Source organism: Mus caroli, chromosome 6 (assembly GCF_900094665.2).
Source record: "Mus caroli chromosome 6, CAROLI_EIJ_v1.1, whole genome shotgun sequence".
Lineage (NCBI taxonomy): Eukaryota > Metazoa > Chordata > Mammalia > Rodentia > Muridae > Mus > Mus caroli.
The window spans coordinates 20,747,139-20,774,019 of record NC_034575.1 but is presented as its reverse complement, the minus strand read 5'-3'; the positions used below and the strand labels follow the sequence as shown (position 1 = coordinate 20,774,019).

Genomic DNA, 26,881 nt, shown 5'->3' with positions numbered 1-26,881 from the left:
CTGTAGATTGCTTTCGACAAGATATCCATTTTCACTATATTGATCCTGCCAATCCATGAGCATGGGAGATCTTTCCATCTTCTGAGATCTTCTTTGATTTCTTTCTTCAGAGACTTGAAGTTCTTATCATACCTTTTTTTTTTTTCACTTCCTTAGTTAGAGTCATAACAAGGTATTTTAAATTTTTTGTGTCTATTGTGAAAAGTGTTGTTTCCTAATTTCTTTCTCAGTCCGTTTATCCTTTGTGTAGAGAATGACCACTGATTTGTTTGAGTTAATTTTATATCCAGCTACTGCACTGAAGCTGTTTATCAGGCCAGCTACAGTGTACTCATATAAATAAAAATAAATAAATCTAAAAAAAAAAAAAAAAACAGACAAGTTATAGAATCAGGCAGATTCTCAAGGCATGCAGTGGTGGTAATGGCCTCTTCCCATTCTGTGCCTGAATAGCATGTCATAATGAGCACCGGGACCCTCTTACTTACTATCAGTCTTAGTGTCTGAGCCTGGCCTGTCGAGTTTATCAATCTAACTTGATAGAAGATAAGATTTTAAAACTTTGCATATGACATGTCAATTATACCATTGAAAGTTTTTAAATAACATGATCAGAAAATGCCTCATTTTCAGAAGCTAATTAAAAATGGCAGTATAAAATTAAAATGTTATTTAAAAACACTGATGGCAGTATATATTTAGTTAGTAGGTAGTATAATCATTCTTTCTTGTGATCATATTATTAAATCATGAATAAAAAGGAATGCCATGGGGAGATATAATTACTTAGTATGTATGCCTATGCCTCATATTTCTATCAGATATGTGTAGTTGAATACAATGCATTAGTAAAAAATTCATGACTAGTAATGAAACATCTGTTATTATGGGACTAATACATTTCTGTGTTTCTTCTGAGTTACCAAATTAAAATGAATGTCATCAATTTTATATGAACAGTCATTGAGACTTTAAAATACATCTTTCAGACATAGCATGATGTCTTCATTCCAGCAAGATCGGCAGTGAAGTCTAAAACTCATCCATCCTGTAGTTTTAGTTACAGTTGTATTTTTATTTCTGTTGTCAGAACTCATCCTTCATCGGGATTAAGTATAGCAACAGAAGTCAGGAAAATCACACTGATGTTTGTGTTCAGCCAAGGATCAGCTTAGTGAATATCGACACAGAAATGTGCTAGAATAAGTGTGCATGAGCAGTCCATGGATGGGTCTCTTACATATGTGATGTCACAGAACAGATCCATAGTGTCAGTAACGTCTAGATGTATATACGACTAGGTAGGTAGGGGAATTGCCTTTATGGGACTCATTTTGAATTTCCATAATGTTATAATGTTACATATCTATGTATATATCACCAAGTAAAACTTTTTCTTAAATTTATCTTATAAATTTTAAATTTACTGTAGAGATGGTAGATGCAATTTGGCTTCTTTATTACTCGATTTAAAAAAGCTATTGTTTATATCCTCAATACTGAAGATTATATATGGTCTATAGTGTAGTATCATTTCTGATCACAATCTTCATGAGGTAGCAAATGCTCCATTTCCCTAACTTTATATTAAGTCATGGAAGAGGTAAAACACTTATTCCTTTACAAGTCGATCAGTCCTGTTACTAAGAGAACATTTAACCTCACAACTATGATACTTTGAGAATCCTTGTATGTGTGTATATTGTTCCTGTGTGTTTCTTTCATCTCTGTCAGGGCATAGATGTATAGAGCAGTGGACAACCTCTGGTGGTGTTCCACAGGACCTGTGCATCCACTCAGCTTTGTTTTGTTTTCATTTGAAACAGGGTCTCTCCCAGGCCTGGACTATAGAGACTCAGGTGCCTTATCACTGAGCCCCAGGGATCAGTGTCCTCAGCACAGGGTTATAAATGCCACTCACTACCATGGTTTGTTTGTTTTTCAAACTGGATTCTGGAAATCAAACTTGAGTTCGCATGCTTACTCAGCAAGGACTTTACAGATGAAGCTATCTCCCTAGTTCTCCATGTGGCTTCTTGTAGATGTCATCCTGTTACTAGACACTGTGGTCTTTGTAGGATTTGGGAGTTTTTATTGTAGTGATTTCCTCCGTTAGGTCTATGGTTATGCTTTTTACATACAGATCTTAAAGCTGGACGGTTTTGTATCCCTGTAATGCTGCGGTTTCTGAGAGAAGCAGGCACTGGCTTTCCTGCTTTTCAGTGCCTACAGCGAACTGCTATGGTGTTTCTCTGTGAGGGTGCCTCTCTGAGTGAGGCACTTGACTGTCTGACTTTCAGTAATGGAAACCATCAAAGCCGTAGCTGTCCATCACGTCCCATGTAAAGCTATGGAATGTTGACCTACCTTTGTCCATGACAAGTACTCCATTTATAAATATTCCACGTGTTTCTCACAGGAGGTAGGGGATGAAACCCTTTGTATTTGCTGATTTTCATATACATGAATGATTTTGATTGAAGTTTGAGGATTATATCTGGATTTTGGTGCATAATATGACACTTTGCCTTTTATAATTTCCTGTAGCTAATTATTAACTGTAAGATTCTGTCTAAAACATTTTTTACTCATTCATATTCAATGAATGAATTGAATGGCAATAAAAAAGAGAAAGTATTATAGATAGAAAGGAAATGAAAAAGCATTTGCAGAGGCATCTCTCATGGATTATGCATTTTATGTATGCATGCTTCTTTGATTAAAGATCTCCTTAGGTAAGCTACATTTTTTTTTCCTTCACAATAAAACTCCAAGGCAATTTACACTTAGTCATGCTGGGGAAATTGGGTGAATTGCTCAAGATTGCAGAATAAAGAGCTTAATTTATCATCTGTTATCTTTTCAGATTTATGTCAAGTTATGCAAATATTACCAAAGTGTAAAACTAATTAATTAAATACCTTCTAATCAGTTTGAATCTGAAATATTCCTGAAGTAATTAAGCACACACATGTGTTTATATACATGCATCCTTGTACTATGCACTGTTTGGGTAAGGATGCGATATTCTTAGATATTCTTTCTGCTCACTACACTTTCACTACTGATGCCAGGTATCAAGGCAACAGACTATTAAATTATCTTTAATTTTGTGTTTTCATCTGGAAAAGATTAAAGAATAACATGAGGGTTAAAAAATATGTTTATTATTCTATCTAATTTGTTTTGTTTGTTGGATCACTTCCTTGGAGCAATCATCAAAACTTGTTATGGCAGGCTCATTGCTGTTCCTACCTGGTACACTTAATCTTGAGTTAGAATTGAGACATTAGATATTTCCAATCCTTGATTATCCTGTTGTTTTATTGGGATTGCCTTGTTTTGTATCTTTGACTGTAATGGCTATTCTTGGTTGTCAACATAACTAAATCTGGAATAAGCTACAATCCAGAATTGGAAGGCTCAACTGTGATCCAGATCTTGATGCTGAGAGATAAAAGTTTCTGACGTGGATTTTGGCATGGAGATCTTGAGACATAATGGCTATGAATCCCAGGAGACTAAGGCAAGAAGATCTCTGAGTTCAAGGTCAGCCCGGAACAAAACAAGCCTCAGATCCAGGCATAGTGGTACACACCTTTAATCTAGTACACACTTTCTGCTGGAGACCTTCATTAAGGACATTGGAAGAGGGAAGATGCACTCTTCTTTGCCTGCTCGAATTTGCCTTGCCAGCACATCTGTTTGGAATCTACTAGCCTGTGGGACTGAGCCACTACTAGATCCTTGGACTTCCCTTTCACAGCTGACCATTGTTGGGAGTTGGACTACAAACTACAAGTCAACACAACAAATTCCCTAACTATATAGAGACTATCCATAAGTTCTGTGACTCTAGACCAATACATTGACATTTTAATTTACTTTTTGAATGCAGAGAGACAGTGTAAATAGTTATGTTCTGTGCTCAGTTCTTCTAGAATCTTCCTTTAAATCCATAATGAATTTCCTTTTCCAGGAGGTTAGCGCCTAATTAAAAGCAGCTAATGAGACACCAGAGCAAACTGAATGACCATGTTCCTTTGACATCTCTAAGTCTGTTCTTTCCGAGTTGTATGCCAATTCTGACCAGGCTGGCACTGTGTTTTGATAGACTGTTCTTAGGAAGTAGATTTATCTTCTTAAGATAGTATCTTATAATGACAAAACACTTTTATTAAAGCCACCTAGGGAGGGAAGGATTTATTTTGCTTACACTTCCATGGCACTGTTCATCATCAAAGAAGTCAAGACAGGAACTTAAATAGGGAAGGAACCTGGAGGCAGGATTTGATGCAGAGAACACAGAGGGGTGCTGCTTCCTGGCTTACTCCACATGCCTTGATTAGCTTGTATATGAATCATAGCTATTGCAGTTCAGTAACAGGTTTGTTAGAATGAATTAATAGTCTGATAATGTTCTTGGATTCTAAATTTATGGATGAAACTTTCTATTAATTCTTCTGTAATAAACTTAGTATATTTACTATTTCCTGTTAGGTTCATGAAATAGTAATTACTATAACACCATTGAGATGCAGTATAATTTACCGGGCTAGAAAAGCTTTGAAGTCTCCCTTACTGGTTTAAGCTTATCTTTCTTTGGGATTATAATTTCTTTAAAAGCATGCACCATGGGGACATTAGTTAGACAGGCTAAGTTTGCCTCTCAGCTTTCTCACATTCAGTGTGCCTGGGCTTAGACACCTTACCTCACCTGCTTGAGAAAGTGGATTTCCTTTTTCAGAGTTAGAAGCAATATTCTCTGCAGTATACAGTGTTATAAGAATTCAGGAGATTTTTGTGATTACATATGTGTCTGTATATATTGCTTACCATGCTACCTTCTACAGAATGAGGCCTTGATAATTATTAACCACTAAGTAATAACAGATTTTGCCCTGATGGAGTTTTGGTTATAAGATATGTTGCTTAACATAAGTAATTTGTTTTCATATTTGAAAAGTAGCAAATACTCAACTTCTGTACTTTGAAATATAGTCAGCTAAGGTATCTTATATTTTACTAGTTTTTATTTGGCTCTAAATTACCATCTAGTTTGCCTTGATAATTAGTTTAACTGTAGGCAAATCAGTGGTTGAAATCTAACCCAGTTCTTTTCCTGCTGTCTGGTATTTCAAATTTTACCAGTTTCAAGTTTGTAAACAAGCAACCTTGTTTTTCTTACTTCTCTAAAACTGTGTGTGCTTAATTCCTTTTCAGGTTTCTATCCATGTGTACCAAACTCAAATGTCAGTTCCCATTTACTTCGGAAAATGTCACACACATCATTAGTTCTGTCTTGTCATGATAAATCATTACCTATGCAAAGAGTATAAACTCTGCCAGTAGCAAGTACTGAGGAATGAACCGTGACTCTCAAGAAAACCCATCAGCATGAGGAACATTTAAACTTTGGGGATCAGGGACAACTCTGCCCTTATTTAGTGTATTAAGTGACAAAGGAAAGTATTAGGTTCACTTAGATTATTTTTAGAAATTTTACTGGAATTTGTGAAACAAATCTATGCAATTATCATTATTAAAATATTAAATACTGGCCACCATAATGGAGTATTTGGCATTGGAGGAAATTTAAATTTCAGATAGACATATAAACTATGCAAGGACAAAAATATTTAAGGTTCATAGAATGTATTCTGACCATCATTTCTGATTAAGGAAGTATCACATGCCTGTGAATTATTACATATCAATATGTATGTTCAGAGATAGAGGTAGGTTTTCATGTTTTGTTTTCAAGGGAGCTCTTGATTTATGCAAAGAACTTTTCCATTTTTCTGGCCTTCCTATATATATATGATAACAAAATCATGTCTGTAAAGTATTTAAACACATGGAAGGTCTTTCTTTCCTTTTTTTTTTTTCTTTCTCCACACTGGCTAAAAGTGATAGGTAGGTAGCTATAGTTACAAAAGAGAAACTGACAATCATGGGAAAGTTGGAAACCAGGATGTATGTTGTGCTCTGTGAGTTGGAAACCAGGATGTATGTTGTGCTCTGTGCAGATATGCTTCTTTAGGTGAAGCACACGCATGTTGAGATTTCAGGCCTCTCTGCCAAGTCTGCTGATGCTAGAGTGTTTCTCTCTGCCATAAATCTATCCCATCTCATAGGCATCTGTTTTCAAAATTCAGGGCATACAGGTAGTCTCCCTGTGACTAAGACGTTCCAGAATGCATCCCCAATCCTATAGCAGACTGACTGTAGCAACATGTCTTCCCTCTTTTCCTCTCTTCCTCTATTCCCTGAGAACTCCACAGATTCTCTTTCCTGACCCAATTATTTTTCTTTCTGTGAACCCCCACAGCACCACTCTTCCAGCTCACCTTTATTCTTGTTGGCTTCCAAAACCCAGAAAGAAGTTCTGACCTGAACCAACAGCTACTACACCTTGGAAGGACTCAGCACTCCATACCATGCAGCCTATAACCAGTACATTTTCTAAGATACAGAGAGGGCAACAGAAACCAAGGAATGGAAAATCCACTCAACAGAGCTAAGACCTGATAATCAGTTCCTCAAATTATAAGCATCCCAAACCTAGATACTTAGACACCAACATAAAGCGTGGGACAATATGTATTCCCTCTAGTACAGTAACCCTGAGTATTTCAACATAGGTGAAACAAAAGACAAGGGCTTCACAATAGCCTTTATAAAAATGCTCAAGGACCTTAAAGATTATAGGAATGAAGCCATTTAATGAAATCTATGAAAGCACAAGCATTAGAATAAAATGAAGAAAAAGGTTCAAAACCTAAAAGTGGAGATTAAATCGCTAAAGAAAGCTCCAAATGAGGTAAAACTAGAAATGAATAATTTAGGGAGTGAAATAAAATCTCAGAGACAATCTTCAACAACAGAATATAAAAGATAAAAGAGAGAATATCAGTCATTGAAGATAGAAAAGATGGATACCTTGGTTAAAGAAAATGTTAAATTAAAAAAAATCTAAGCACAAAACATCAAGGAAATAAGAGACACTATGAAAAGACTAAATCTAAGAATAATAGGATTAAAGGAAGGAGAAGAAAGCCAAGTAAAAGGTACAGAAAATATTTTCAACAAAATTGAAGATGAAAATTTCTCTAACTAAAAGGAGATGCCTATCAAGGTACGAGATGCATACAGAATAACTGATAAACAGGACAAGAAAAGAAAGTTACCACAACACAATAATCAAAACTAAATGTAAAGAAAAATAAAAATTTAAAAATGAGCGAGCGAGCGAGAGAGAGAAGTAGCATACAAAACCAAACCTATTGGATTAACAGATAGATGTTCCACAAACTAAAACACCACAAATGCTAGCCCAGATTTCTATACCCAGCAGAAGTTTCAACCACTAGATGGAGAAAAACATTCCAGAACAACACAAAGTTAAGCAGTAGTAATCAACAAATCCAGGTATACAGAAGACACCAGAAGGAAAACTTCAACCTGAGGAAGTTAACATCATGCAAGAAAATACAAGAAATAACTAATTGCAGACCAGTGAATCAAAGAGACTGAAGGAAAGTTGCATCACAGCAAAATAATATGAATCAACAAACATTGCAGTGATATCTCTCAAGGTCAATGATCTCATTTCCTCAATCAAAAGACATAGTCTAACAGATTGTATTAGAAAATAGGATATATCTTGCTGCATGGAAGCAAGATACACATTTCCTGTGTATGTGTGCATATTCCAAGCTAAACTAATCAAGAGTGAATGCATATTCCAAGCTAAACTAATCAAGAAGCAAGCCAGTGTATTCATCTTAATAGCTGACAAAATAGACTTCAAAACTAATCAGAAGAGACTGGAAAGGGCACTATATATTCAGATATGGTATAGGAGAGGTGGCTGAGAGTTATATAGTCAGATCTGCAGGCAGCAGGAAAAGAGATGGACTGGGCAAAGCCTAGTCCTGTGACCCAGTTTAGATTCTGCACACCATAACCAACTATCAAACAAAAAGAAATCCAAGGAAGATCAAATGATGTGGGTTTTTATTGAGTATATTAGTACCATTCCCTCACAAGTTGCCTGTTTTGTTGTTAGTTGTTTGCTTTTTTTTTTTTTTTTTTGGTTTTTTGAGACAGGGTTTCTCTGTATATCCCTGGCTGTCCTGGAACTCACGTTGTAGACCAGGCTGGCCTTGAACTCAGAAATCCACCTGCCTCTGCCTCCTGAGTGCTGGGATTAAAGGCATGCACCACCACACCCAGCTAGTTGTTTGCTTTTTCATTCATCCCCCCAAAAGATGGACAGAGTTTCTTGTTGACTTCTTATTCTTTCAGATGGAGTTTTGTTCTATCTGTATTTCTGGTGACTGTTTTGTGTTGAATCTTAAATGTTACCTCTCACTGTATAAATGTCCTACGTGCAGTTTCCCTTTTCAGGCAAGATCATTGGCCAGCTAAGTGTGCTCATGGGTGTACCTTTGTTCTATGTTTGCTTTTTACAAACAGCCAATGACTGACTGACTTGCTTTTCAGTTGATGTTCTCTTGGCTCAGAAGGGGGCTTTGACTATGCCAGTGTAGGTGTACTGTATTCAGCAATGAGTATTTTCATCCTGTGAATTCTTTTAGATCAGTTGTTCTCAACCTTCCTAATTCTGCAACCCTTTAATACAGTTCCTCATGTTGTGGTGACCCCAACCATAAAATTGTTTTATTGCTACTTTGTAACTGTAATTTTGCTGCTGTTATGAATAGTAATGTAAATATCTGATGTGCAAATCCCCCAAAGGGTCATGACCCACACGTTGAGAACCACTGTTTTATTAGATGATCATATCTTTCTTCTTCTCTCATATATTATGTCCCAACTGGAGTTTTCCTTCCTTTCTCTCCTCCCAGTCACTCCTCCACCTCTTCCCCAGATCCATTCCTCTTAGAAAAGGGGAGGCTCCCCAGGGATATCAACCAAACAGGTATATCAGGTTGCAACAAGACTAGGAACCTCCCCTCATATTAAGGGTGGATAAGGTAAAGGGTGGATAAGGAAAAATGTCCCATAGACAGGAAAAAGATTCAGAGAAAGCTCCCATTCCCACTGTTAAGAGTCCCACATGAACGCCAAGCTACACATCCATAACACATATGCAGAAGACGTAGGTCAGGCCCATGAAGCCTCCCCGATTGTCAGTTCAGTCTGAGAGTTCTGATGAGTTGATTCTGTGAGTTTTCTTGTGGTGTCCATGACCCCTGTCTTCTATAATGCTTCGTTCCTCTCTTCTAGATCCTGAAATCTGCCTACATCTGTTTGGATGTGGGTCTTACCTGCTCCCATCAGTTTCAGGATGAAGCCTCTCTCATGCTAACTATACTATGATCTGAGCCTACCAGTAAAGCAAAATATCATTAGGCATCACTTCATTGGCTTATTTTGTTTTGTTTTTGCCAGTCATGTTTGGTTGTGTCCTAAGTCTCTGGGCTATCCAGCCTCTGGTTCCTGGCTCTCCTGGCAGTGTCAGACTTAGGTTCCTTCTCAGAGCATGGATCTCAAGCTGGACCAGTCTTTGGTTGGCCATTCCCACGAGTTCTTCTCTACCTTTAGCCCATCACATTTTACAGGCAGGAGAAATTGTTAAGCCAAATGTTTTGAGAATGGGTGGGTCTCCCAATCCTTCGACTAGAAGCCTTGCCTGGTTTCAGAAGATTGTTGGTTCAGGCTCTCTCTCCCCCATTACCAGGAGTCTTTGCTACAGTCACCCTCATAGATTTCTTGGAAATTCTCTTACCCTAGGTTTCTATCTCCCCCAGTTCCTATTGTCTCTCTCAGAACTCTGTCCCTCCAGCCTCCCCACCACCAGGTCTCTCCTGTTTCCATGCCATCCTGCCCTCCATCCACCCATGCAGTCTTTTCAATTTCCCCTTCCCTGGAGATTCATGTGTTTCCCCTTAAGCCCTTTGTTTTTACTTAGCCTCTGTGGATCTGTGGATTGTAGTGTGATTATCTTAGAGCACATTTCATGTTGTTATTTTTTTAATAGCATGGTAATATTCCATGGACAATGTTCCTCTTGAATTCTATTGCTTACTTTTTCATATTGACTATTAATATGTTCATGTAAAATATTTACATTTATTTACTCTTTCTTGGTGGAGATGATTTTCTTTTTCACCTTTTAAAAAAATGGTTTTTATTGGTTATTTTATTTATTTACATTCCAAATGTTATCCTCCTTCCCTGTTTGCCCTCCTTTACTTTCAAGTAAGGAAAGATTTTTTCCCAGAAAAATAATGTACAATATTTATTTTCATACCGTCCCCTTTCCTCTTCTTTGATATTTTGGGTTCTTGACTGTTGTGGTACCATCGTTACGTTACTCAAGTCTTAGGGAAGACAGCACTTTGTTAGTGTATCATTTTCTGAACTACAGCAGTATCTATTACAAGTTTCATAGCACCAATGCTAAAATTCTATTACCCTGTACATACAAATATTAATTTTTCCAAAGTAAAATATCATTATTCTTGTTGTCCTGTTTATTGCTGGTATGTAGTTTTATATAAATTCTTTTTATATATGTTTACTCTGACGGGGTGGGTTTGTAAACTTTCTGATCATTCATATCTGTACAGCACAGATAGGACTTTTTATATTTTCTGCATTTCTATTCTTGTTCCCTATCTTCCTCCCTCCCTCCCTCCCTCCCTCCCTCCCTCATATAATGCTTAAGGTTAAATTCAGAGCCTTGCTCATGTTAGGCAAACAGTTTTATTCCAATAGCCCTCACTATCTGTATAATTATATTTATTTTACAAATTTTATTTTGTTTACTTGAAAATATTCATCTCTTTCAAGACTTTTATACTTTAACAAAAAGTTATTTCTTCTCCAGAAAAATAATGTAGATTTTTAATTTTTCTTTCATTATATGTCTTAAGGTTAAATTTTGTGGATCACTTTTTCAGATTAATTTTGCAACTAAAGAACCAAAATCAAGTCTTAACCTTATTTTTTTTTCTTAGAAGTCCTAATAATAGAAATGAATAAAATTTGTTTGGTATTTTAAAATAAGCATATTCTACTTTTATCAAAGATGCATTGAAATACTTTAATTTTTTGTTAAATATTTTTTGTTTCCCAGATTATTGCTCAGTTGTAACAATTGTGGACCAGACAAATGTGAAGTTAACCTGTATGCTCTTTAGTGGAAACTATGAAGCCCTCCCCATCATTTATAAAGTTGGAGACATTGTTCGCTTCCACAGGCTGAAGGTATAATTCATCCTTTCTGCAACCTACATTATTAGACAAGAAGTCTGCCTTGTTCACTAACAGCAGTTAGTACTAATTATATGGCTGCCTTGTTAAAATGTGACACTAAGCATTTAAAGAGATAAGAAATGTAAATAGTATCAGGCTTCATTAGTAGCTAGATTCCTTTTCATTTAAATAAATTGCATGTCCTCTTTTCCTAGACTTGTATTAGAAGCCACGATTCCAACTGGTTCCAATTTGTCCTGTTATTTCCAAATATGTTTGATGTTCTCAAGTTTTCATATATAATTTGCAAAGGATAGGATACATCCTTGTAACTTATTTTTGATTAATTTAATTTAATATGGGGTTCTTACTTTGTGCTCTGACGGGCTTCAGACTGCTAAAGTACAAGTTGTATAATTCTGGTAAGCTGAGGGAGGGAAGACTAAAATTCTACCCAGCCAAAGGAACTTGACTCTCTCTAGAGAGCAAAAGGAATACAGTGGTATCCAGAAGTCTGCTGGGCTTAGGTAATTTGTCCCAGAATGCAACTGAAAACTGTACTGTGCAGGCCACGCAAGATCACTTAAGGATTCTAAGAACCTCTGTGTTAGGAGAATTAAATTTGAATAGGAAACAGAGATGCAGCAGTAGAGATACTGGAGGTCTAGTCTGGTCAAGGATGACTAATGATCTACCTCTTTAACACTGTCTTGTTCTTCCTTATTATTGTGACAGGCACAGCTTATAAAAAGGCAGTCCATTTGGGCTCATTCTCACAGTAGAGAGGCTGGCAGTGGTGTGTCTCAGGTGGCTGCCAGAATAAGAAGCAGGAGAAAATAAATGTAGATCTACAGGTGTACCTAGTACTAGCGTGGAGGCTCTGTGTTCCATAGTCACCACAACCCATGCTACCCCAGGAGCCTGTAGTGAGCCTTTCACAAAAACCATAACTAGGCCTTTGTATAAGTCTGATAAGACCCCACAAAGCCCTCCCTTATCTCATGAAGGGCAGACTTCTAGATGAAGGCTTCTTGTATTCATATTCTGTCAAGAACTATAAGTCCTACTAAGATTGCAGGGTGAGTCTCACTGAGGCAGAGGGCTTGGGGGACAAGAAAGCATAAATTCAGTCTTTTGTCAGTTTTAGTGTTCAGCTAGCAACTTGCCAAAAGGAAGAGAACTCTGTCCATACGAGGAGGCAACCTTCAGAACCTTTGAGGTGTTGCTCTCTAGTTCCTAGTCATCAAGAGCAGAATGCTTACCATGAGAATCCTAGTCATCAAGAACAGAATGCTTACCATGAGAATAAGTGCTTACTACCAAGAGCTAGAAGAAGAAAGTTTTTTAAAGATAAATGGACTCTGCATTCCATGGGGTCTAGACATTGAGTCTCTTAAACAGTTTTACAGTAGCTATTTTAAGTTTTATTTTTTTAAAAAATTAAACTATGTTCAGCAAATTTAAATGTTAAACAAGTAAAAATATATCAACAGTCAAAATAGAGAAATAGAAGCTGAACAAGAAACCAAAGAGAAGTACAGTACCTAAAAGGAACAACAAATGAAAAATCTCTACTGTCCACATTAATAAGGATTACTGACTGAAGGTAGAAACAGTGATGCTACCAGGCATAAAGACATAGTAGGTAAAAACGAATAGACCATAATGACATTTGCAGCGGTATCTCATAATGTAATGTGTAGCTTAAAGTTCAGGAGAAAAAAAATGAAAGGGGGAAATATGCTTAAGACAGTGAGGCAACTCTTAAAAGGTTAATGGTGGGGGAACATTGAAAAGCACCAGCCAGCTTAAAATCAGCTGGAAGAGAAAGTGCACACTGCATACAGGCATCAATAGCAATGATCTCTGATAAAGATCGATGTACCTAGACTAAAGGACTCTTCAGTAGCATGGGCCCTTTCCAACTAGAAATTGGTTAAGAACTTGCAAAACTATTTGACTGTAAGTAAATGTGTACGGTTTTTGACCTATCTTAATAATTTCACTAAGAGGTACGTGCCTTAAGCAAAAGCAGTCGGTTTGTACAGACCAGTATCCAAGGGACAGATGGGATGATGAGGGAGAATTACAGTACTAACCCGTCAAGCTTGTGTAGTACAGAGTACATAGAGGGAAGTGGGAAGTTAACAGGGAGTGTCTGGTACAACAGTAGTGAATCTGTACACACTGTGCTGCCAAGAATCTATTCATACCTAAGAAAGTAAGTGAAGCATCAAGAAAACAGACGTGGGGAATAAAAGAACAATAGGAACCACGTGTTTCAAACACAAGAGTGAGCAAGAGAAGTAATACAGTGCAGTGGTAGAGAAGACTTACACATGACCATAATTTTATATAGGCTTGACTACTACCAAAATTATAAGTTCAATAAATATCAAGAGCCAAATATGTGCTGTCTACAAATTTCATTTTAAATATAAAAACAAATGCAAATTGATAAAGTATAGGAAAAATTATTTTATCAAGCAACCAGAAAATGAAATAATTACTTTGTTTTCAGTCATAGAATATTACCAGAGCTTTTAAAGTATATGGAAGTATTTCATATGAGCAAGTGAGTTCATGAACAAAATATTAATACTATGTATTTTATAGGTGTACATTTGTAAAGGAGCCCACAGACTTACACAGAGAAAGTCCTCACAGTGTGTTTCAGCGTATTCAGTCATCAAGATGCCTTAGCCTCTGTTGTGTGCATTACTTCACATGTTTGTGTCTTCAGGATTTTGCTATGCCACATAAATAACTGTCACACTATTCCTTCACCTTATCAAAAATTACAGTTAAACTCATACATGGAACAATGCAAGTTTAATAGGATTTGGATACTATTTTTCTAAAGTATAAATTTTTCTTAATGTTTTAAATTTTGAGTGGTTGTGTATTTTGACATTATCAATTGATTGCATTGCTTCATGAGCTAATTCAATGGGTAAAAAATACTCTCTTACTTAAACCAGAAAAATGTATAATTTCCGGTGTCTCTGTTTTCTGAGTTTTATTCATTTTCTGCTTTGTCCCACTTTCTTAGATCCAAGTGTATAAAAATGAGCTTCAGGGAATCAACTGCTCTGGTTTCGCATCTTTGACATTTGAAGGGACTGTAGGGATGCCTGTCACAGCACGTACTTCCAGCAAAGTTTTTAGCTTCACTCCTCAGGACCAAAAAATGGTAGAAGCTTTGCGGGTTTGGGCATCCGAGCACATTTCAGCGCCTTCAATTTTAGTGCAGCTGTGTGATGTTCAGCCCATGCAGTACTACGACCTGACCTGTCAGCTCCTGGGTAAAGCACAGGTGGACTCCACAGCATTTCTTCTAAAGGTATGCTTTAAGTACCTGAAATCATGCTTTAGTGCCACCTGGCTGTCATTAAGGAGCCTGTAGCATTCTGAGAGTGTTTGTAGACTGCTTTTCATACTGAATTTAACTGAATGTATTGTTGCTGAGACACCCCGCCCCTTTTAACATAGTTGTACTCCTGCACTTTCCTGTCTGTGCTTTACCTTCAGAGAAAAATAGTGTCAAGTATGAATTTCAGGAAGAGTCTGACACTCACTTCTTTTAATAATAATGAGTTACAGAACAATGACACTTTTGTGTTGGGATTTCTGCTGCTTTGTAAAGTCAATTCTAGGTTGGACAGTGGTGCCACACGCCTTTAATCCCTGCACTTGGGAGGCAGAGGCAGAGAGGCAGAGGCAGAGAGGCAGAGGCGCAGAGGCAGAGGAGGCAGAGGCAGAGGAGGCAGAGGCAGAAGCAGAGGCAGGCAGATTTCTGAGTTTGAGGCCAGCCTGGTTTACAGAGTGAGTTCCAGGAAAGCCAGGGCTATAGAGAAAAATCCTGTTTCAAAAACAAACAACACAAAACAAAACAAAACAAAAAATCCACAGCCAAACAAACAAAAAACAAACAAACAAAAAAAGTCACCTCTATTGTTATCCATTAACTTCCTTTTATTTTTATTTTTTCAATTTTTATTAGATATTTTCTTCATTTACATTTCAAATGCTATCCCAAAAGTCCCCTATACCCTCCCCCCGCCCTGCTCCCCTACCCACCCACTCCCACTTCTTGGCCCTGGCGTTCCTCTGTAATGGGGCATATAAAGTTTGCAAGACCAAGGGGCCTCTCTTCCCAATGATGGCCGACTTTGTCCCCATGTCTTTCACTGCCTAGTTCATGGGAATGGGCATAAATAACCTTAAAATGTTTGGTGGTATCTTTGTTTTGTTTTTACATCAGCAAGGAAGAAAAAAATGCAGTCCCATAAACACTATGAAATCTTCATTTACTCCTCCACCACGGAAACCTAGGGAAGGAAGTTACTTCATCTTCCTCCTTGCTTGGCCGTATGGTAGAGGGGGCTCAGCAGCACCTCCTTGGCTGAGATCCTTGTTTAATTCTCTGTTGTCTCTATTTGGAATAATTAGATGAGAAATACAGTGTCATAGTCCTTAGACAAGACAGGGACTAGCATTGCGGTTACTGCTGGGACATTTTAAAGGAACAGTGAAAATAGAAATCACTGAATAAAATACCACGTTTTTGAAGTTGACAGCTTTATATGAACAAAGCATAGAAATAAAATCTTATTTTAAAGAAAGTTAAGTACATCAAGTAAATAAAGCTAAACCAGCCAGGCATGGTGGCGCACGCCTTTAATCCCAGCACTCAGGAGACAGAGGCAGGCAGATTTCTGAGTTCGAGGCCAGCCTGGTCTACAAAATGAGTTCCAGGACAGCCAGGGCTACACAGAGAAACCCTGTCTCAAAAAAATAAAATAAAATAAAGCTAAACCAAACAAACATAAAGTCATCTACAGTTAGAAAGAATCTTAAACAAATCACTTATGTTCCCTAGGCAATGTGACGACCTTAACACATTGCCATTTATTAAACATTAAACATTACTAAGAACGAAAGCACTGGCTCTTTGCAGACAGTACCTGTTGACTGTTTGGCTGTTACTACCCTGTAGCTGATACAGTCAAAAATGCATATTTTTTCTAAAGAACTAATATATGCCTGTAGCCCATTTTAGTAGATAATCTATTATCTGATGGGCTAACCTTGGGGAAAAGGTTTATTATAATATTGTCTTTTTAGTTGTACTCTTTGAGAATTTCATAAATGTATACAATAAAATATTATATCCACCTCCGATTTCTCCCTTTATCTCCTCATCCATCCCACAGAGCATCTCATTCACACTTTCATGCCTTTTCCTTTCCTTTTTTTGTTTTTGTTTGGTTTTCAATAACTCGCTAAGATCATTTAGTTTTGCCAGTATATCCTTGAATGTGAGTCCATTCACTGGGACATAGAAAACCCACCAATGATGGCACTCCCAAAGACAATGACCCTTCTTCCTCCAGAAGCTATTGACTGCAAGTGTCAGGGGCTGCAGCGTGGTAAGCCCCTCCCAGTCCATGCTTGAACACTAGCAGGTCTTAATAAGATCAAGGAATTTATTTTAAATTCAGCATTGAGAAATAATTATAAGAAAATTAGCAAGGCTCTCTTCAGGACAGCTTAATATGTCTAAAAATCTTTGTAAATCATTTAAAATTGTTTTCATGAATTTCTCATTTTAAGTGTATGAAAAAATATACTTGAAATAATAGTTTACCTTATATATAGTCAAAACCTGGAAAGAAAAAAATCCTGTAGTAATTGACTGGGTAAACTATTTTTGTAGGCTAGAATGTTCTAGGACTATACAGTGCAACTGTAGACTTAAACTTCCTAAGAGAAACTTTAGTAGTAGTCTGTTTAGTAACACGTCTACATCTGTATGCCGAACGTGTGCTTAATAAGGTAGGGAAACTAGCCTGCGAACAATGAATGGCAATCTTTGCTCTTAACTACTTTGAGGGAATAGAATGATGACTGATTTTCTTATTCATCAAAAATAATTTTAAATCAAATATTAAAAACAGGAAAATGGACATTATTCTAAGTTACACTTACTAGTTTGCAATGTAATCTTTTCCTTTCAGTACAATCGTAATCTTGGTCCCTTTTGTAGTAATCGATTTCAGGTTTATTTAGTAGTTATGTATTGTAGTATCATTTCTGTTGCTTTGATAAGACACCTTAACCCAAATTAACCTAGGGAAGGGAAGAGCAATTTGACATATGCCTACACATCGCAGTCCAGAGGGCAGTCAGGAAGGGCGCTCAAGCGAGAACTTAAAGCATCATATTCCAGTATCATACTCCGTGCCAGCCCAGGTCGTGTTGCAGAAGTCATGAAGGATGGTACTTGTTTGCTGGCTTATGGAGCGGTTTATACTCAGTTAGCTTTCTTACTTGGTTCAGGACAGCATTCCTAAGGATGATGTTGCTCTCTGTGGACGGAGCCTTCCTGCCTCAATCAACAGTTAAAAGCAAATCCCCCACAGTCACGTACACAAGCCAGGCTGATCTAGGCTTTATTTTTAATTATCTGTATAAGGGTATGTGTACGTTTATACAGATGTCTGGTAATGCCAGGAAAGTGTCTTAGATCCCCTAAAGATGGAGTTACAGTCAGTTGTAAGATGCCTGACATTGGTGGAGGAAATGAAAGTAATATCTTCTGTAACAGCTACATGCACTATCAGTTGTGACCATCTTTCCTGCCCTCAAAAATCTTTAAACAAAGCATTATCCCACTGTTTCTCTATTACTCTGTTCATACAATGTAGATGCTAAAAAATAATTTTAAGTTCAAATTTCTTTAAGCATCTTCTGATTTCTTCATATTCAGTTTGAAGCAGGTATAATCTGATTATTTTAATGTTTTCTTTTTCCTTAGTTTGCCTTATATCTTTGTTTTTTCTAGTAACCAGAAGCCATACATACTCAGAGCTGATGGGTATAGTGGAGGAGATAAAGAGAGGGAGAGGAGAGTAGGGGGAGAAGGGGTGTGGTATTGGAGAACAGGATAGAAAAAATCCAAAGCCCACGGCTAGTTAATATTTTATTTGGTATCATACAGTGACTTTTTCGTTTTTTGTATCTTCACATTTTTCTGCTTATCACCAGTAGTTCATAATTGCTCCTCTTACAATCTCAGATGGCTATACACCGTTTTAAGGTACTAGATACTTAACAACATACAGCGATTCATGTTACGCTTGCCCACTGTTTGTGGATAAAGAGCACTGAGCTTTACTTTACTTTCCACGGCAGGTATGGGATGGGACCCAGACTGTGCCTCCCTCTTGGAGAGTCTCCACACAAGATCTCACTTTTGAAGGTGACTTGAGTCACATTGAACGGCTACAGAGTCTGGTGGTGGACATTCTAGTCTACGATAACCATGTTCAAGTGGCAAGATCCATCGAGGTGATGTTAAGTAGACAGATGCTTATTCTTTTGTTTTTTATATCCTTTTTAGTTTTGTATATATTGTTTGTAAGTAATATTTGGTGTATAGAAATTAATTTCAGATTAATTTATCTTCAAGATTTAACTTACAAAATGAATATCTAAATTAAATTTAAAAACTTTGAATATGATACACACACACACATTTTAAAATTTTTTTTCCTTGTGGATATAATTGCATGATTAACTCTTGTTCTCCTCTCCTTCCAACCCCTTTCATGTACTCTCTAGTCCTTGCTGCCTTTAAAATTACATGGCCTTTTCTGCTTTGTGTGTGTGTGTGTGTGTGTCTGTGTGTGTGTGTGTGTGTGTGTGTGTGTATTTTCTAAATATATAAACAGTATCTGTTCCATCCTTATAAATGTTACTTGCATATATGTTTTCAGAGTTGCCTTTTGGTATTTGTCTTAGTTAGGGTTTCTGTTGCTGGGAAGAACACCGTGACCACGGCAACTCTTACAAAGTAAAACATCTCATTGGGAGTGGGTTTAAGGTTCAGAGGTTTTAGCCTATTATCAATATGACAGAAAGCATGGGGACTCTGAAGGAGCTTGGAAGGAGCCAAGATTTCTGTGTCTGGATCAGCAGGCAGCAAGAAGAGTGAGCCTCTAGGCCTGGCTTCTGAAACCTCAGAGCCCACTCCCTCCAGTGACACCCTTCTTCCCCACAAGGTCACTCCTACTCCAACAAGGCTACACCTCCTAATAGTGCCACGCCCTATGGGCCTATATGGGCTATTTTCATTCAAACCGCAATATTCCACTCCCTGGCCCCCATAGGCTTATAGTCATATCATAATGCAGAAGTGCATTCAATCCAGCTTTAAAAGACCCCATAGTCTATCACATTCTCAACCCCATTTAAAGTCCAGAGTGTCTTCTCAGACTCATGGAAGACTAAACAATTAATCATCTATAAATTCAAAAGCAAAAAGGAAATTATATACTTCCAACATACTAAGGCATGGAATAGACATTACCAACACAGAAGAAAGAGAACATAATGAGGAAATACTATACCAAAGCAAGACTGAAAACAAACTCTGAACTCTATTCCTTGTCTGATGTCAAAGCACTCTTCAGATCTCCATCTCCTTTCAGCTTTGTTGATTGCATCCACTTTACTCTCCTAGGCGGCTTTGACTCCCTGTTGGCCATCCTCCTTATCAGGTATCACTGCTCTGGTATCTTCAGCATCTTGTGGTCTCCAAGACAGTCCAGACTTTACTTTCAAAGTTTCACACAGTAGCCTTGTATGCCTATGTGCAGGGACACCTGTGCTGTATGCCTATCTCAGCAGCTTTCCTGAGCTATAGAGAGGATATGTCAGAACCCCAGTCTTCTTCCCTGGTCTAAAGCTGCCAGTCACTGCTGCTTGCTGGGACTGAAACATGGCTCCCTCACTGCATTGTATCTTCAGCAGTTTTCTGTTTTATGATTTCCTCCACTGCCTAAGCGTGGCTGTCATAGAGCTCACTTGGTAGACCAGATTCTGCCTTGCAAGTGCTGGGATTGAAGGTGTGCATTACTGTGCCTGGTCATAAGCTTTTCTTTAATCCTTTTAGTTAGTTGATAGCTCTTCCATTTCGCCTTATGCAGATTTTTTTAGACAAGAGTAGAAAGTAGTCATATTCTTCACCAAAATATCAGAAGAATGATCTCTAGGCCATATATTAATATTATTCTCCCTGAGCTGGGTCCCCACAGTTCAGATCACCTACACCACCCCGTCTTCCATGTTCTTACTAGTATTGCCTGTTAAGCTACACTTAAAGCATTTTACCACTTCCCTAACCCAAAGTTCCAAAGTCTACATTCCTCGAAATAAAATCATTGTTTGGCCTATCACAGCAAACCCTTAGTCCCTGGTACCAACATCTGTCTTACAGAGTTTCTATTGCTGTGAAGAGACAACATGACTATGTCAAATCTTATAAAGGAAAACATTTCATTGGAGTTGGCTTACAGGTTCAGAGAATTAATTCATTATTATCATGGAAGAAAGCATGTTGCTACACAGGCAGGCATATGTTGGAGAAGTTGCTGAGAGTTCTATGTCGGGAGCATCAGGTAGCAGGAAGAGAGTATGAGCCACTGGACTGACTATAGCTTCTAAAACCTCAAAGCCACCCATAGTGACACATTTCCTCTAAGAAGGCCATAACTATTCCAACAATGCCACACCTCCTAAGTAGTGCCACTCCCTATGGGACTATATGGATCATTTTCATTCAAACCAGCACAGTATTAGATAACCAGTTGATGCCTTCTTCCCTGTGGAAGACTGTTTCTCCTGCTATCCAAATTCCTTGGTTGTCTGTAGATCTTCCTCTGACTTTCAGACCTTGTCAGCTTTCTTTTTCCATGTTAGCATGCCTATTGATATCACCCTGGTTCAGACCATACTTTGCAAGCCTTGCTGGTATGACTTTATGGGTTTTTAGACAAGAGCAGAAAGTAGTCACATTCTTCACCAATATTTCTAGGAAACACAATCTCATAGCAACCGTGTCTCTGGCACTTATGTCTTCATACCCCTGGTTTTGAAATGGTGCCTGAGCTTCAGGTTTTAACCATTAGAAAGCCATCTCTAAAGCAGTATGCATCTCCAACATAATATTAATGACAAATTATTTTATTTAAATGGGTAGCATCTGGACAACATGTATACGTAAATCTGCTAATACTATTTTTCATTTGTAATGTCCACTTGTAAGTAGCTTAGAGGACTAGAAGCAATGGGAATACGTGAATTTTCATCATTCCTTAATTTGTATGAAGCAAAATATTTTGTATTGTTAAAGTTTTCAAGTTATTGTAGGAAACAAAATTTCACATTCAATATAGGAAATATCTTCAGGCCACATATTTTGTTTAGAATCTCCTTGAATTCTTTTTTGCTCATCCGTTTTTCCAAAAATAGATTTTGAGTTATTGATAGCTGCCGGAGCACAGTCTGATTATCTGAAAGCAGAATCTGCAGCATCTGCTCTGGGTCCTGCCAGTGCTTATTCTGCAGCTCCTATTCCGTGAACCACCAGGTTCCAGACAGCCAGAAAGAAGTCTCTATTCCTGCATGGTTGTGGGAAAGTACACACTGAGGTCCCCAGTCATCACAGGTCACTGTGTCCAGCAGACATTGGACATTGACCTCACAGGTCTGTCCCAGTGAAGTCAAGTAGCTCTGTGATAGGCACGTGACTAAGGTTCTCACTCCAGTTCCAGCTCTCTAACTTCATTTCTTAAGACGTTCTGAATTGTTTTGATAGAGTGTAGACATGGACTATGTCTTAAGTATTATACCACCTCTAGCACACACAGTTAATTTGAATGTGTTTCGTATATTGTATAGGCCTTTCTTACTGTCCATGGAAATTTGGCAGTTTTTAGTAAAAATTTATATTCATAAATGGTAGAGAATACTTTCTGTTAATTTTTACCTATATATTTTTAAATTCTCTGGTAGTAGATAACACTATCGTGAATAACAATATGCAGAGTGACTTGGATATTATCTCAAGAGAGAAGAGCTGCTGCTTCATTCCATTTTATGTGACAAAGTAAGGCATTCACAAGATCAAGCTGCATTGTCTTTTTCCAGGTTTAGTAAACACTGAAAGGAAATGATCTTAGCTGTAGATCATTTCAACCTATCCATAAAAAGAGAAAACACAGAAATAAAACCGTATGTGTGCAGCTCAGTGCTGTTGCCTTTTGTTAAACAAATGTCCTAGAGCAGAAAACACTGGCACTCTCATACTGTGTTACAGAATGTCTTTAGCTCACTCAGATCAGTAAACAGCGTGAAGGGTAGGGCCAGGGCTTGTGACTATGTCATCTTATCGTTTAGACACGAGTATGTGCGTGCAGGCACCCCTGGACTTGGGAAAAATACTTTTGAAGATAGACTTTTGAATTTTTCTCTGAAGATTCTGTCTACACAGATTGGAAACAGTAATAACCATCCGTGTAAATGTGAAAGTTTTCATGATACGCAGGAAGGGTTGATTCTTTAATGAGGAGAAAGGGTGTGCACTTTTACTCTGCTCCATTGTCTGCTTTGATCTTTGGATCATTTGAAATCCCTTCTCTTTCCCTGTGCTACTGCCTTAGCTCCACAGGTTCCTCTGCCTGCCCTGCTTGCTTCTCTTGCTTAAATCTCAACTAGCTCATTGCAAAGGCTCTCCGGGGAGGGCAGGGAGGATTAAAGACCATCTGCTGGTTTAGCAGTCCAACAGTATTGTAAATGGGTTTTTAGTCATAATGTCATATCCTCTGCATGTATCCTCTGCATGGTCCACTAGAGGGTGATGTGAGCACACATAAGTAAGAAAATAGATGGCTCGTCTTTTCTCTCATGGACATCGTAGCACTATAGCCTTTGCAGGTCTGTATCAGGATGCAAAGGCTTCTCTGGGTGTGATATAACTATGTAATCTTCCTTGGGACAAGTTTTATTCATTTTCTCACAAGTCAATCAGAAGTCTTCAGTCATGTGTCATTGATGCGGCTACCTTATTCTCGGCACTTCAAGACAGATGTTCACACCAGCATGCATGGGATAATTTCATAACTTGTTGTATCGGAGCAGGAAAAGTGCTTTTAATGATGACTTTGTTAGGAAGCATGATATCGACCTCCATAAACAGTGTGCTCTTACCATGCTGCAATTCTTACAACAGCATAAAACATATGTAGTCATATCACACTTTGTCATTTAGTGGCCTACTAATTATAGTTAGCTATAGGAGAAAATAAAAACATTGCACTGTACCTACTTTTTAAGCAAAAATTGGAGAATACTCTTTAATACTGGCATTGTGATTTCTTTCTAGTTATATATTGTAGGTGCTTATCTACTTATTAAATAAACCTTTGTTACAGATTAGGCTACACCTTTATGTTTTTTATTGTAATTCTTTAGCTTGTACATTCGGGAAAAATATTGTATTAGTAACAAGATTAAACAAGTTTTTTAACATAATAGATCATCAGACACATTTCATAATCTTTAGTCAAGCTATAGAACAATCCAGTACTGCCTCCAGAAGGCGTTTGTAATAATAACAGTTTGTCATGCTGACTCTTGTGATCTGTTTAGAGAAGTAAGCACAGTCTGTACATGCTGTATGCCGCTGCAGTGTAGTGAGGAAGACGGAATAAGTAGCACACTCCCCATTTCCATTCTCTCCTGAAGAGTTTGCCACAGTTGTTCCCAATAGAGCTGCACATGCGACCTTCTTAAGCCCTTGCTGAGCTCAGTCTCTGCAGTTCAGGTTCCCTCTCTTTCTCTAGCACGTAGCTGTGCTCAGTATCCTCCTTAGAGTGTTCATTCTACTTCCACCTTGCCCCACATCCTGCTCTTCGGAATGATCTTGGCTTTTTCTTCCATACACATTTTTGGAATATGTAGATGTCGGATGTCATGGAAGACCCCGAAGTGTCTGGCTGAAACTCCTTAAGTTTAAATTTTAATGTAAATGAAATTGTGTTTCAGATAGCTTAGCTAATGTAGATCGTTTCCCTGTGCCTCAGGTTTCATTCTAGTCCTTTGAAGGTTATCAACATCTGTGCTATAGAAATGCTGTACTAATAAATAAATAAAAAGGCAGACGTGATAAACATCCCAAGACACTTACAAAGTAGCCATTTTAATATCTATTATTCTAGTATCTCACTTTAGAGTCCACAGAAAAGTACATATTTCTCTTGAGTTTTTACAAATTTTCCCCAAACTTCTGTCTTGCCTTTTCCACGTCTGATGTAGAAGAAGCAGGTAAAGGCATGTGGGGAAGATAGGCTGGCTCCCTCCTCCTGCCTACCCTCTTCAGAACATCCACCAGGATGGAGAAGAAACATCTGTGGAGGGGAAGGAGTAGTGCTGCAAGCGTGGCTGTTTCTTGCTCACTTCCTCTCTCCTGCCTTTGCTCCGCCAGCACTAAAGGTTAACAAGGAGGGTTAGAGTGCAACCCTCACTCACTTGCTTACCCTTCTCTTTTTCTCTCCTTTCCCCTTCCTACCTCCCTCTCTCCCGCAACCCCATTTCAACCCTGCCCTTTGATGCTTGTTTTCTAATGTTATTACAACTGTACTGAGTTTGTGGGGAAAAGGAGAAAGATGACTTCTCATCACATACTCAGGAATACTGTTTATATGCAAATAAATTGAATTTCCTCTTTTTCATTCCTTTTTGCTCATAAGACTACATAAAAATATATACAGTTTATATTTTGTAGTTAGTTTGTCCCTTTGGATAGATGTGAATGTCTTAGTTTTATTTATTTTATTAAAATGGGGTTGCCTGGGCTGTGTTTGAAAATACAGGCACAAACTGCCTTTCCCCCATAGCTGATACTAGAAGCAATACAACAGCACTTGGTCTTATTAGTGTCTTTAAATACCCTAATATGTTTTCTTATTTGAATTCTTCATTGAGAAAAATCTTCAGTTCTCTAGTTAAAGAGGATTTGACTAAATTTAGAAAAATAGCTGACAATGACAAAGAATAGTTAGTTCAAAATTCTGGTTTAATCCCATATTTGAGTTCACATAATGTGTTTTACAAGGTTGTGATAAACATACAACTGCTTACCAAAATTTGACTTTCTATAGACTTTGTGCTTTATGGGAAAGCATATGGTGGTACAGACATACATATAATACCAGCATGAGAGGGCTCGAGAGCATTTCTCTGCCTAGCAGGAAAACTAACCTGTGAAGTAAAGTCTATTATGTTATTTTGATGAAACTACATGATTAATCTTTTTTTCTAATGTGTCATAGTAAGGGCATTTTATGTCACATTTTTAATATTATTTCAGACCAGTTCAGACAAGTTCTTTTCCAAATATTATCAAATAGAATTTCATTTTAATCTTAACTACCTTTACTATATTTTAACTGGTAGACCTCTGAAATGGGCCTGCTTATGTTGTGTAATATGTACAGGTTTCATATCCACATAGCTGATAATAGTCACAGTGCTGTCCTGCATCCAGTGTTGTCTCTGCTTGGACAGTGTCCCTGGTTGTTATGTCCTTGGTTATTGCCTCCTATTGATTGTGAAATTTTCAAATGTCAGAAATTGTTTAATTAATCCCTTTTATTCTACAATGAGATTTCTAAATGATCTTTTTGTAGGTTGGATGCTTTCTTAGAATCTATAGCCTCCATACAAAACTTCAGCCTGGAAATGCAGAAACCAGCAGTTCTGAATCATTAAGGCTGGAGTTCCATCTCCACGGAGGGACCAGTTATGGTCGGGGCATTCGGGTTTTGCCAGATACAAGCCCTTGTGTGGATCAGCTGAAAAAGTGAGTATTTTATATCCCTTTTTGAAAAACATAACTTAGATATTTATTAGGTTACTTTGCAAGCCTGTTCCTCAGGTTGGGTAAGGCCTTGTTTGTTTGTTTTTCCTCATTGTCTTGCTGAAAAAAATCAAACCCACACTTTCACCTGTTAGGCAGATTATACCACTGAACTATACTTCTATCTCTACCTCTGCTGTCTTTAAATGTTTTCATACAATATATTTATATCATATTCTTTTCCCTAACTACTCCTGTATTTGTCCCCACATTCCTGTCTACCCAACTTCATGTTCTCGTTCTCTCTCTCTCTCTCTCTCTCTCTCTCTCTCTCTCTCTCTCTCTCTCTAGAAAAAAGGACAGCAAATCAAAACATATAAACTAAATAGAAAGTTAACAATGCAAAAAAATAACAAAACATACACTGCACAAAAACAACAGCAGCAACAAAACAAAGTCTGTTGTGCTAGGCTCTGAACAATACAGGACCTGTCCTAGAGCTGTTAATATACCATGTGAAACTCCATTGGTGAAAGCTGATTTTCCCTTTTCTATCAGGTATAGTTAAAATTAACTTCTTGGTTAGGGAAGAGCTTTCTGTCCACTTCCCCTTTTCAGAGCTGGGATTTACTCTGCTTTGAACCTGTGTATGTCATGTGCATGTTATGACAGTCTCTATGAGTTCATGTGAGCATCAGTCCTTGTGCATCTGAAAGAAGCCTTTCTTTAGAATCATCACCACCTCTTGATTTTACTATCCTTCTGTCTTCTCTCCTGCATTGGTCCCTGAGGCTGTAAAGAAACAGTGTGATAAAGGACATCCTATTTAAGCATGAGTGCTCTTATTGCCCGCCGCTTTTGTTCCCCTGGTAAGAGCACGCTCAGGGCAACCGGAATCTTCTGCAGCACAAGCTTTATTGCTTACCCCATCAGGAGCCAGTGGAGAAG

At 37.8% G+C, this 26,881-nt stretch overlaps 1 protein-coding gene across 4 annotated transcripts in view; it reads left to right on the top strand.

The window, feature by feature from the left end:
- The window catches only part of Pot1 (protection of telomeres 1), a 68,363-nt gene that overhangs the window by 20,511 nt on the left and 20,971 nt on the right, over positions 1-26,881 (top strand). For all 4 annotated transcript variants that reach the window (XM_029478637.1, XM_029478636.1, XM_021164848.2 and 1 more), the window contains 4 exons: positions 11,111-11,241; positions 14,282-14,572; positions 18,427-18,582; positions 25,764-25,936. In XM_029478637.1, coding sequence (XP_029334497.1) covers positions 11,111-11,241; positions 14,282-14,572; positions 18,427-18,582; positions 25,764-25,936 — 751 coding nt within the window. The remainder of the gene's footprint in view (positions 1-11,110; positions 11,242-14,281; positions 14,573-18,426; positions 18,583-25,763; positions 25,937-26,881) is intronic.